The sequence below is a fragment of the Typopeltis vanoorti genome, chromosome 16, assembly GCF_054136105.1.
Source record: "Typopeltis vanoorti isolate ZY-2024b chromosome 16, IOZ_Tvanoo_1.0, whole genome shotgun sequence".
Lineage (NCBI taxonomy): Eukaryota > Metazoa > Arthropoda > Arachnida > Uropygi > Thelyphonidae > Typopeltis > Typopeltis vanoorti.
The window spans coordinates 110,193,344-110,207,164 of NC_143564.1; the positions used below are offsets into that span (position 1 = coordinate 110,193,344).

General features: G+C 36.7%; 1 protein-coding gene across 2 annotated transcripts in view; it reads left to right on the forward strand.

The window, feature by feature from the left end:
• Naa35 (N-alpha-acetyltransferase 35) overlaps window positions 1-13,821 on the forward strand; it is a 440,678-nt gene that overhangs the window by 157,537 nt on the left and 269,320 nt on the right. For both annotated transcript variants that reach the window (XM_090406587.1, XM_090406588.1), the window contains exon 8: window positions 9,832-9,882. In XM_090406587.1, coding sequence (XP_090262713.1) covers window positions 9,832-9,882 — 51 coding nt within the window. The remainder of the gene's footprint in view (window positions 1-9,831; window positions 9,883-13,821) is intronic.

Sequence of the window (13,821 nt, forward strand, 5' to 3'; positions counted from 1 at the left end):
AGAGGAGTGATATCAGAATGGGATCTCCTTGATGTTTCTGATGAGGAGATATGTTCAGAGCTTAGAGATCAAGAAGTGATGGGTGTGAGGCGCATCCTGATACATAAGAATGGTCGCCTGGTCACAAGAACATCATCCTTACTTTTGATACATCTAGGTCTCCGACATCTGTAAAAGCAGGATATCTCAGCTGTCCTATGTTAGAATGTATATCCCTAACCCACTGAGATACTTTAAATGTCAAAGATATGGACATGCCCAAACTGCCTGTCATGGTTCTACTACCTGTGCCCGATGTGGTAGTAAAGAACATGATAATAAATCTTGCTGTGAAAAAAAAAGATAAATGTGTCAACTGTCAGGGAGATCATCCAGCTTACTCTCGTGCATGCCAGAAATGGAAAGATGAAAAAGTGATACAAAAAATTAAAACAGAACAAAACATAACATATCAGGATGCAAAAAGAAAGCTGGCGACCATTACACCCGTTCTAATCCTCTTATGCTGAAAAAGTAACAGTTAAAAAAGTGCCAACAGCAACTCAAACACATATGTCTATTCCAACATCTGATAATTTCACTATACCTGAACTTTATGATTGCAAGTGCTTTTCTGTTGAGCGCATTAATCACAAGACCTATCGCCTTACTCTAGAGACAACTTCAAAAATGATCCCATTTGAATGAAAACTCACCTGTCAAAAAAATTATGGCAGAGACATCACTCAAAGATAAACTACCAGACACTCCCACAGAAAAATTGATACCTCTGTACCCACTGAAAGCAAACTAAACATACCAACTGACCCTAATACATTTGGTGTTTTGAACACTCTGCCAGAGGAAGAGATGGACACTAACTGTCTATACTTCCCTAAAACAGTGGATAAATATAAATCTGACAAAGGTAAGTTCTCAACCTCCAGAAAACCAGACAACTCAATAAAATCAAGACAATAGGAAAATTTTTACAATGGAACTGTCGTGGGATTCGCCAGAATATTGACGATATCAAGATGTTGTTGCAGAAATACAAACCTTTCTGTCTACAGCAAACATACTTAAGACCCAGTGAGGACCATACCTTTAGGAATTTCACTGTTGTATGTAAGGATAGAACTGGAGATGGTCCTGCTCATGGAGGAGTAGCTATCCTAGTGGGCATTCATATTCCTTTCAATCAAGTCCAACTTAATACTTCTCTGGAAGCAGTAGCAATTCACTTGTCTGTGGGATTTCTTATTACAGTATATTCAATTTATTTACCACCAAATGCTGAGTTGATCTTGATCACCTTATCTCGCAACTGCCTGAACCCATACGTTTGATGGGTGACTTTAATGGTCACAATACTCTATGGGGTAGTGCCAACACTAATAGACGAGGTGGAATCATTGAAAGAATTCTTGATAATAATAACCTCTCTCTTTTAAATAATAAACTCAATACTTTCTTCCATATGCCTACCCATTCGTATTCTGCAATTGATCTTACAATCTGCTCCCCTTCTATTCTTCCATTACTCACGTGGGATGTTGAAGAAAACATATATGGAAGTGATCACTTTCCTGTTCTCTGCACAATGTCTTCACAGGAACCATGTTCACCCACACAGATATCTATATGGAATATTGACCAGGCTGACTGGAACACTTTTTCTCATCTTACAAAATTTAATGCTGATGCCATCAGTCAACCACCTATCAATGAAGCAGTAAAATATATAACAGAATGCATTGTCCAGGCAGCAACAGCCTCCATCCCAAAAACATCATCTCGGTTTCCAATCTATCCAAAGCCTTGGTGGAACCCAGAATGTCAGACAGGCCAAAAAAGATCAACACAGAGCTTGGGGCATATTTAGATTCCCCACCACATCAAACTTAATAGCTTTCAAACGTGTTCAAGCCAAAGCAAGTTATGTAAGATGTCAGAGTCAAAAACAATCATGGATCCAATTTATTACATCAATTAATCAAATGACCAGTCCAAAAATTGTATGGGATAAAATCCGGAAAATGAAAGGCAGATATAGAACACATTGTTTTTCTTCCTTAGACCATAATGTGAGTGTTATTGCTGATCCCAAAGCTATTGCAGATATTTGAGATCAATGGAGAAACTTTTGCTAGAATCTCAGCAACAGCTTCATATTCTTCGGAATTTTTAATACTGAAAGAGCAGCAAGAGAAACAGGCTTAATTTTTCTACCAACATTCTTCAGCCATATAATCAGCCATTGTTAAGCAAGAACTAAAAAGAGCTCTCCTACAATCTCACCCTAGTGCACTAGGGCCTGATGACATCCATTATGAAATGATAAAACATTTACCATCATCCTCTATGGATCTTCTTCTCTTATTATACAATAGAATACTTGCAGAGGAAGAGTTTCCAAATTCTTGTCATAAGTCAATTGTCATTGCTATCCCAAAACTAGGAAAAGATCCAACACAAGCAAATAATTACCGACCCATTGCTCTGACCAGCTGTCTTTGTAAGATACTAGAGAAGACTGGCTAATGCCTGTCTTCTCTGGTATTTAGAAAGCAACAATCTTCTCTCTAGTAGACAATGTGGTTTCCATAGACATCGATCAACTTTAGACTATTTGGTTCGTTTAGAAACTTGTATAAGAGATGCATTTCTGAAGCAAGAACATCTTGTCTCAGTTTTTTTTTTTTTGACATAGAAAAAGGTTATGACACAGCCTGGAGATATGGCACATTAAAAGACCTCTGTAACCTAGATCTCAAAGGATACCGTCCTGTGTTTATTAAAAACTTTCTGTCCAGGCAAACTTTCCAAGTCAGAGTTGGAAATACGCTACCTTGACCATATCATCAAGAACAGGGTGTTCCCCAAGGCTCTGTCTTAAGTGTGATCCTTGTTGCTATTAAAATTAACTCAATCATTGAACAGCTTCCTCCCACTGTAAACAATGCTTTATATGTTGATGACTTCACAATTTACTGTCACTCACATAAACATGAGGGTAATTGAAAGACAACTTCAGCAAGCAATTGATCATGTCTCTCCATGGGCTCTTAATAATGGATTTAGGTTTTTCAACAGAAAAAAAGTGTCTGTGTACACCTCTGTTGAAAACGTACTCATCACCCAGATCCTGAACTAAGAATGGGACATACTGTTATTCCAGCAGCTACAGAAACCAAGTACCTGGGACTCATCTTTGACAGAAAACTTACATTTCTAGCACACATTTGTCAACTAAGAGAAAAGTGCAAAAGAATTTGAACCTCCATCGTACTCTATCCTGTACTGAGTGGGGGTGCTGATCGAGCTTCATTGCTCCATCTTTATTGTGCATTTATATGTTCAAAGCTGGATTATGGATCCCAAGTCTATGGTTCTGCAAGACAGAGTAAGCTACAATGGTTGGATTCCATCCATCATCAGGGTATATGGATAGCTACTAGTGCCTTTCACAGTTCATCCACTCAAAGTCTCTATGTTGAAGCAAATGAACCGGCTCTATCACTTTGATGGAAACAGTTATCTCTTAATTACACCTTAAAAATAAAATCTCTCTTAGATCACCCTACATGGAATAGTATCTTCTCTCTGCATTGGAAAGCTCAATATCACACACATCAAACTGCTATACATCAAACTGCATGTTGTTAATGTGCAAGTTGTTAGTATAAATGTTGACAACATTACCTACACTAAACATAATAGCATTCCTCCATGGCAGGTTTGTACACTATCCTGCAACCTCTCACTTTGTCAGCTACAGAAATCTTATACTCCATCATCCATTTACTTGCAATTATTTAATGCACACAGAGCAGCACATGTTCATTTCTTACCCATCTATACTGATGGTTCAAGAACGAATACCTCTGTTGGCTATGTTGCGGTGTTTCCTGACATTATTATCTCAAATCAGATCCCACCAGACTGCAGTAATTTACAGCAGAGTTACATGCCATTCAGCTTGCACTTGTGCATATAAAAGAAAACTGCTACCAAAAGTGCATAATTTATAGAGACTCATTGAGCTCTTTACAGGCTATCTCCTCTCCTATGTATAATCCACATCCAGTACTTTATGAGGTGCTACACCTGTTTCACGAAATAAAAATCCTTAATTTTTAAAACGTACTCATCACCCAGATCCTGAACTAAGAATGGGACATACTGTTATTCCAGTATGTTCCATTATGTATTGTTATCTATTTATGTATTGCTGAAACCTCTGCAGTAATTTTGTTTATATGTAGATACTACATTGCTTAACATGATAACTAATATTTAAGGAATTGACAGCGTATACTAGAAATATAGATTAAATAAACTTTAATATATACTTTCCGATATTTCGGCGAACGTCACGTTGCCATCTTCTTGGGAACTTACTACAAAGACATGTGCACACAAGTACTAATAACAGCAAATGAGACTGAAGCTAAGAAGCTAGCGTTTTCCTAAAGTCCTGATGGTGCCCCCTGGCGGGCTATATTGGTAGTTCTTGGCCTTTGGGCTGAAGTTCTTCGATTAAAAGTTTCCCAAATTTGGGGCAGTCTCATGCATCCAAATTTGTTGAGGTTTGGCATGTTCCTAAGGGCTGAGGCTGATTCCATGAATAGTCTTTCATACTTGAACTTGCTGCGGTGTATTACTGTGGCTTTCTTCCATCTTATTCTGTGGCGAGTATCCAGAGCGTGGTCTGCAAGCCCAGAGGCTGTACTGGTGAAATCGGATGTAATCCTTGTGTTCTGAGATTCTGATATTTGCTGTCCTGCCTGTTTGGCCAAAGTAAGACAGTTTACAGCTGCAAGGGACCTGGTATACACCAGGTAGGTCTAGGGGAAGTGGTTGGTCTTTGGTGGAGCGGATAAGGGATGCCAGTTTTCTATGTGGTCTGTAACAAGTGGTCAAGTCATGTTTTTTTAAGATTTTATTGATTTTTTCCGAGGTGCCTCGGATGTAGAATGGTGATGGATTTAGAGTAATCTTTTTTGTGAAGGGGAGGGGGCAGTGGGTTGTGGATAACTGGGTTAAGTATTTTTTGGATTTTTTGGAGGTGGTTGCCGTTAGCTGAGAAAGTGTCACGGATGTGATTTAGTTCAGTGGTTAGGGCTTGATCATTAGAACAGATTATTTTTGCCCTGTTGAATAATGTTTTAATAACTCCATATTGTTGTGAGGGGGGGGGGGATTGTTGGTGAATGTATCTGCCTGTATGGGTGGGTTTTCTATAAACTGAGAAAACCAAGGTACCATCAGGTTGACTAGTGTGTCTAGGAAGGGGAGGTTATTGTTTTCCTCTTTTTCCAGGGTGAATTTGATTCTAGGGTGTTGGTTGTTCAAGTGTGTTAGGAAGGAGAGGAGTGAATCTGGGCCATGTGGCCAAATAGCGAAAACATCATCAACGTAGTGAAGCCATATGGTAGGTTTTTGTGGGGCTGAGTTTATGGCTTTCTCTTCAAACGTCTCCATGAAGAAGTTGGCCAAGGGTGGGGAAAGTGGTGAACCCATGGCTGTCCCCTCTATCTGTTTGTAGAATTTTTCCTGCCAAACGAAATAGCCTGAGTTCATTGTAAACTGAAATAGGGCTGAGATATCGGGAGGAAATTTAGCTTGGATTAGCTCTAAGGTTTCTTTGAGGGGGACATTCGTGAATAGGGAGGAGACATCAAAACTGACCATTATGTCATTATGTTGGAGTGTAAGGTTTTCTATACTGGCTTTGAAGTGGGCTGAGTTTTTTATGTGTGATGGTGTATTGCCAGTATAGTGTGAGAGCGCTTTGGCTAAATACTTGGCTAGTTTGTAAGTGGGGGAATCAATGCCATCCACTATGGGATGTAATGGCACATTTTCTTTGTGTATTTTTGGGAGCCCATATATGCGGGGGGGTCTAGAGTTATAGGGTTTTAGTCTGTTGGTAATCTCCACAGGCCAAGAAGTGACCTTCTTAAGGAGCCTATGGAGTTTTCTAATTTGTGAGTTGGTGGGATTGTAATCAATCCCTGCTGGCTACCCCCTCCAAAAAATCCAAAAAATACTTAACCCAGTTATCCACAACCCACCACCCCCCTCCCCTTCACAAAAAAGATTACTCTAAATCCATCACCATTCCCTACATCCGAGGCACCTCGGAAAAAATCAATAAAATCTTAAAAAAACATGACTTGACCACTTGTTACAGACCACATAGAAAACTGGCATCCCTTATCCGCTCCACCAAAGATCAACCACTTCCCCTAGACCCTACCTGGTGTATATCAGGTCCCTTGCAGCTGTAAACTGTCCTACTTTGGCCAAACAGGCAGGACAGCAAATATCAGAATCTCAGAACACAAGGATTACATCCGATTTCACCAGTACAGCCTCTGGGCTTGCAGACCACGCTCTGGATACTCGCCACAGAATAAGATGGAAGAAAGCCACAGTAATACACCGCAGCAAGTTCAAGTATGAAAGACTATTCATGGAATCAGCCTCAGCCCTTAGGAACATGCCAAACCTCAACAAATTTGGATGCATGAGACTGCCCCAAATTTGGGAAACTTTTAATCGAAGAACTTCAGCCCAAAGGCCAAGAACTACCAATATAGCCCGCCAGGGGGCACCATCAGGACTTTAGGAAAATGCTAGCTTCTTAGCTTCAGTCTCATTTGCTGTTATTAGTACTTGTGTGCACGTGTCTTTGTAGTAAGTTCCCAAGAAGATGGCAACGTGACATTCGCCGAAATATCGGAAAGTATATATTAAAGTTTATTTAATCTATATTTCTAGTATACGCTGTCAATTCCTTAAATATTAGTTATCATGTTTAACCAGCGTATAAGCCTCTCAACAAGTACATTGCTTAACATAAATTTTGTGTATGCATCTTATTTACTTCTTTATTTTTCGAATAATCATATAGTGCTGTAGGACACCTTGTCTATTTGTGTACATTCTAGTAATTCAGTTTATATGCATTGCTAAATTCTGTTTATACTACATTGCTAAATTTAATTTTCATCCATGCATATTATATAATAATCCCTTTTTGCCTATTTTTGTACTGCTATAAAAGCATCTATTATAAATTTACATATATGTAGATACTGCTCCTTGGCTTAGTGTTTTGTATTTTGTGTATTAACTTACATTGTTAACTATTTTTGCACTACTGTAATAATCTCTGACCTTGTGTGTTGCTGTGCCCTCTGCAGCAGTTCTATTTATCTATAGATGCTGCTTTGTGGAACTAGATTCTTGTACAGACATATTGTTTACAATTTTCTGTAAATGCTAATGTTGTAACCTTTAGTATGGCACAGTATGACCTTTGTAGTTTTTGTGCCAAATAAACTATAAACCAACCAACCAATCATCTTGGGGAAGGCCTTCATCCAGCAGTGGAGTAGTAATGATTGTGATTTCAACTGGCTATAATATTTTAACAATGAAACTAAGTGAATAAATTTTGTTGCAGGTAAACTTGGGCACTCATAAAGTTTCCATACTGCTATCTTCAGTATACTGCTTTTGCCACCAGGAGCATTGCTGCTGATTTTTTTAAAAAAAATGGCTTCAGTACAGGAAAAAGCCCAATATTTTCTGTGGCTAGCAGAAACAAAATCTCCAGTTATTTTCTTCTTTCTTGAAAAATAAATTAATGAAAATGTGTACTTAGACATGCTCAATATTCCCCATTCCCCACTACAGGAAATGCATCCTTTTAAAGTATCCACTGAAGAGTTATAATATATTATAATCAAGGTAAACATTTGTGGACATCCTGTATATATATATATTATAGAAATGGGGATAAATCTTATTACAGTTCGGAACAAAATTGTATTCACAAGAATTTTCTTCTTCTTCTCTCCCGTAATCCTAAATGGATCGTTGAGTCATTCATGGCTGGTAGGTGATATTCTTTGTTAGCCTCGTCCAATCATCTCGGTCTCTTGTTCTTGATGTTAGTTGAGAAAGGGAGGAATTTGTCCATTTTTTGATGTTATCAGTCCATCTTAATTGAGGTCGGCTCCTAACCCTTGGTCCCGGAATGATTCCTTCTAGTGTTCGCTTTGGAATGCCATTAGCCCTCTCCACATGTGTGAACCATTTCATCTGTCTTCTACTGATGATTGTCAGAATATTTTCCCTTCTTCTCCCATCTATTGAATCAATCATTTTTCGGACATTTTCATTGGTTTCGTGAGTGGTATAGGGAATTCTTAAAAGTCTTCTGTAAGTTTTCATTTCAAAAGACAGGAGTCTCCTCTCATCTTCCCTCAATAAAGTCCAGGCCTCACAACCGTACAAGAGGATAGAATGATATAATCACGTAATCACAAGAAAGATATTTATTTAACCAAATATTTCGGTCTGGAAATAGCAGACCATCGTCGGTGGTATTACAAGAACAGTTTAAAAAATATACAAGCTAGAATACTAACAATAGATCGTTGAAATTAGAACATGCCGCGTGATGTTATATCACTAAGTATGAAACGAAATATTTTGAAGTAGAAACATGATTGAATTTGCTATTAAAAAAAAAAAAAAAAAAAAAAAAAAAAAAATTAATGAGTAATCTTGATTAGGCTTTCCCAGATTTTTGATATAGATATGCAGTCATTACGATTCATATCTATATCAAAAATCTGGGAAAGCCTAATCAAGATTACTCATTAATTTTTTTTTTTTTTTTTTTTTTTTTTTTTTTTTTTTTTTTTTTAATAGCAAATTCAATCATGTTTCTACTTCAAAATATTTCGTTTCATACTTAGTGATATAACATCACGCGGCATGTTCTAATTTCAACGATCTATTGTTAGTATTCTAGCTTGTATATTTTTTAAACTGTTCTTGTAATACCACCGACGATGGTCTGCTATTTCCAGACCGAAATATTTGGTTAAATAAATATCTTTCTTGTGATTACGTGATTATATCATTCAGTCTTATGTCGCAAGTATCCTTAAAACAACAAAGTACAAGAGGATAGATTTTACCAAGGTGTCAATTAGTCTTAGTCTGGTTGTGATTGCTATTCTGTTATCTCCCCACAATGGTTTTAACTTCTGTAGGGCCACGGTTGCCTTAACAATTCGGTATTTAATGTCGGTTTTTGAACGACCATCTTGATTCAACGTGCTTCCTAGATAAGTGAACTTGTTTACATTTGCAATTTGTTTATTGCCAATTTGTATCTTTAAGAATTCAATGTCGAATTTTGAGGTTATCATTGTTTTTGTTTTTTGTAGGTTTATGTATAATCCATATTTTTTTAATGTTCCGAAAATATGTTATCTCTTGTAATTCTTCTTCACTTTCTGCCAGAAGATCTATATCGTCTGCAAAACGTAAGTTATTTATTCTTAGTCCGCCAACTACTATTCCAGTGTCATATTCATGAAGAGCTTCATCTATGACATATTCCAGAAAACAATTAAAAAGAAGAGGGGACAAGATGCATCCCTGTCTTACCCCCCAGGATATGCCGCCCAGAGAATACACGTTTGTTTTGTATATGCTTGAAAAATAATTCTGTGCTGAATTTTTTAAATGAACGATCATACATTATAATTTTCTTATTCCAAAAAGGATCATTTTTCTTACTCCATATGTGAAGCACTTTTTTTCCAAAAGTATTGCTCACACTGATAGATAACTCTTTGTTCCAAAATATTATACAATATGTATGGATATATGATATTTATATCAATACACATTGTATAATATATATATATATATATATATATATATATATATATATATATATATATATATATATATATATATAATATTACTTGTTAATTTTTTTTTACCTAAAAATTAAAATCTTGTTATCTTTTGCAGATGACTCGTAGCAAACCTGGAGAGGAGCAGGATATTGACACTCAAAAACAAGTATTTATTATTATTATGTTTTCAGAACAATTTTGAAATATTAAATGAACCTGAAAATTGAAGCTAATACAAATGAATGAATGAATGAATAATACAAATGAAATACAATTATGAAGCTAATACAAATACTTGACTGATGGGGGAAGGGAAAAAATCACATATTCCCTGTGGTCCTCTCATTGCATATAAGTGATATTGCTTATATATATATATATATATATATGTATGTATGTATATATATATATGTATGTATGTATATATATATATATATATATATATGTATGTATGTATTCCGGAGCTTCTACTCGGTTGTAATGGTACATTTTAAAGAATAAATATGTAATGACTTAAACCAAGATAAAATATGAAGTTTTAATGAAAATGATACAACTAGTTTCAGCCTTTTACATCCTTCTTCAGGTTTCCACTAAAGGTAGAGCACTGTAGGTGTTCTAGATCCTCAAGGGCTCACTCTAGTATGGACATGGCGAACCCGAGGCACCTGAAGCTGGACCACGCCTTACTTCATGTAATATACACCTGTTATATTATCTGTAGACTGGTCCCTACTCTTCTTTCCCTCTGTATTTCTTTATTTCTTTTCACCTTGCTCCTTCCCCCCAATGCTATTAGAGTATTCGAGGGCTAGGGGTGATTCTGTCCTATTTACCTATTTTTTTTATCTCATGCACCTGCCCCCCCCCCCCCCCCCCCCCCCCAGTTAAAAATGGTGAAGACAAATCCGAACTCTATACTGCATCGGTCATCGTGCAGGTTACCAAGAACTGCACTGGATGTTAGGCTTCCTGGACAGCCAGTGATAAATGGGCTACAGGAGCAAGATCCACAGAACTCAAAAGTATTTATCAGGAAAAAGTGGAGCATGGCTGTAAATAGACAAGTCATGCAGTGCTTCTACAGTTCAAACCCATCAGTTAGGGGATTTCAGAAATGAATGTTTCAACTTTGGCTTGAATGACATCCAAATTCTGAAATTTCATTTGAAAGGCTGATGCAGCAACGCAGCTTCATTATCAAATGCAAGGTATTTAGTGAGCTTGAGCTGGAAGCACTGAAACCTCAAGCTGTAAAAGGAGACTGTACTGACCCTGAAGTGACCAAGAATATGAATGGAGTAGAACCAGATTCCAACGTGCAGAATTCTGAAAATTTGGAAAATATACAAATAGTTGAAAGGAAGCTATCAGATAAGGAACAAGAACTCGCAAGAAAAATTATCGAGCAAACGAACAGCAACCAGGAACGAGTTAGGCTTCCAGTATTGAGACAAGTACCTCAACAAAAACTGAAGGAACTCCTACAAGAGGCCAATAAATATGCAAGGGATATTCCTACTGGAACTATTGGGCAAACAAATCAACTTATGTACTCAATAGCTTATGTTGTAACATCTGAATTAGGATATAAGATTAGTGAACCCAAAAGCAGTAAGGCTCAGGAACCAAAATGGAAGCATCAACTGGAGAATAAAATTCTTAAACTCAGAGCAGATGTGAGCAATTTGAAAAACCTTAAGGAAAAGAAGCTGAAAAACACAAAAATCCGAAATAACCTCATAAAGAGATATAATACTGGAACACGACCTATTGATGAAGTATTAGAGGAAGTGAAGCAAAAAATAGTTGCAGTTGCAGTTAAAATAAGAAGATACAGTGCACGCATTGAACAGTACAAGCAAAATTCGATGTTTCGCGCAAATCAGCACCAGTTTTACAAGAAAATTGATTGCTGCAGGAATGATAACCTTAAAGAAAATATAAATACCAGAGACAAAGAAAATACACTAAATTTTTGGAAAAACCTATGGGACAACCCTAAGAGGCACAATAACAAGGCAAAGTGGATTGAACAAATTACGAACGAATCTCAAGAACTGAAAATAACAACTGAAATGGTTCAAAAGCAAGCTAAAAAAATAAAAAATTGGTCAACACCCGGGAAGGATGAATTACATGGCTACTGGTTGAAATATCTAACAGGCTTACACGAAAGACTTGCTAACCAATTTTATGATATTTTAGAAGGAAAAAGCAAAGAAGAGTGGCTCACAGCAGGGAAAACGTTTTTGATCATAAAGGATAAAGAAAAAGGTCCAAACCCAGAAAACCTCCCGACCAATAACCTGCCTGCCAACAACTTTTAAGCTACTCACAGGCATACTAGCTGATAAAATATACAGCTATTTTTAAGCAAATTCTCTTCTCCCAATTGAACAAAAAGGTAACAGCAAAAATTCAAGAGGCACAAAAGACCAATTGCTGATTGATAAAATGATTCTTAAAAACTGCAAACGTAGAAAAACCAACCTTCATATGGCTTGGATAGATTATAAAAAAGCATTTGATTCGATGCCTCCTAGTTGGATTTTAAAATGCACAGAACTATTCGGTATTAGCGAAAACGTGCAAAAATTTTTGCAATCCAGCATGAAAAACTGGAAAACAACGTTGGTTCTAAATAGAGAAGAAATTGGAGAGGTAAACATAAAAAGGGGCATCTTTCAAGGAGACTCATTATCTCCTCTATTGTTTATATTGTCATTGATCCCCTTAACTAGAATTTTAAATAAAATTGCTCATGGTTATCAAACTGCGCAGAAGAGTGCAAAGATATCTCACCTCTTATACATGGACGATCTGAAGTTGTATGTAAAATCAGAGAATGAACTCGAATCGTTGTTAACACTGTGCACATATTCAGTCAAGATATATCAATGGATTTTGGCTTAGACAAATGTGCAATTGCTGGAATAACAAGAGTAAAGTTTGAAGATATGAACAAACGAGCTGCTCAGTAGTGAAATAATCAAGGCAATAAAATTCGAAGACAGATACAAATATTTGGGAATTTTAGAAGCATCACAAATTCTGCACAATAAGATCAAAGAAAGAACTAGAGCAGAATACATAAGACGATTAAGATCAATGCCTAATGCTGGAAATTTGATAAAAGCAATTAATACCTGGGCCATACTTGTTCTGAGATATTCAGCAGGCATTGTTGAATGGACCCAGCTAGAGATGGAAGATTTAGACTGAAAAACTCGAAAATTAATGACAATGCACCATTCCCTCAATCCTCGCAGTGACATTGATAGGCTATATCTATCACGCAAAAAAAGAAGGTAGAGGATTATTGCAAGTTATTGAAAAAGAAAAAACGAAATTTAAATGATTATCTGCACCAAACAACAGAAAAATTTCTAATTGAGGTAAGGAAAGAGGGTTTATTTAAACCCATGGAGACAAAATTGGAATACAAAACCAACCAAGTAAAAGTGAGAACTGAAAGATTGAAAATACCTTCACAGCATAGAGGACAGCACTGACAGCAACTTCACCTGGCAGTGGTTGAGAAATGGAGCACTAAAGAAAGAAACAGAATCAATAATTTATGCAGCACAAGAACAGGCCATTAAAATCAACGTTATGAAGGCAAAAATACAAAAAATTCAAGAAGACAGTAAATGTAGATTGTGCAAAGAAAAGGAAGAAACAGTAGACCACATTATAAGTGGATGCAGCAAAATCGCACAAATTGAGTACCGTAAAAGGCATGATAACATAGCTAAGATAATCCACTGGCATTTACGTAAAAAGTATGGGTTTGAAGTATCTAAAGACTATTGGAAGCATAAAGTTCATCAGAAAGTCGGTTGAGAATGAAAAAACTAAAATCCTCTGGGATTTCAAAATCCAGACTGACAAAAGCTTGGAATGTAATACACCCGATATCACAGTGGTTGAAAAAAGTGAAAACAAGGGTGTTAAGTTTAGTGAAATATCAGTACCAGGAGATAGTCGGATTGACGACAAAGAACATGAAAAAATTACAAAATATCGCGATTTGCAAATCGAAATTGAACGAATCTGGCAAAAGAAAATGAAAGTTGTTCCCATAATAATAGGTGCTTTAGGT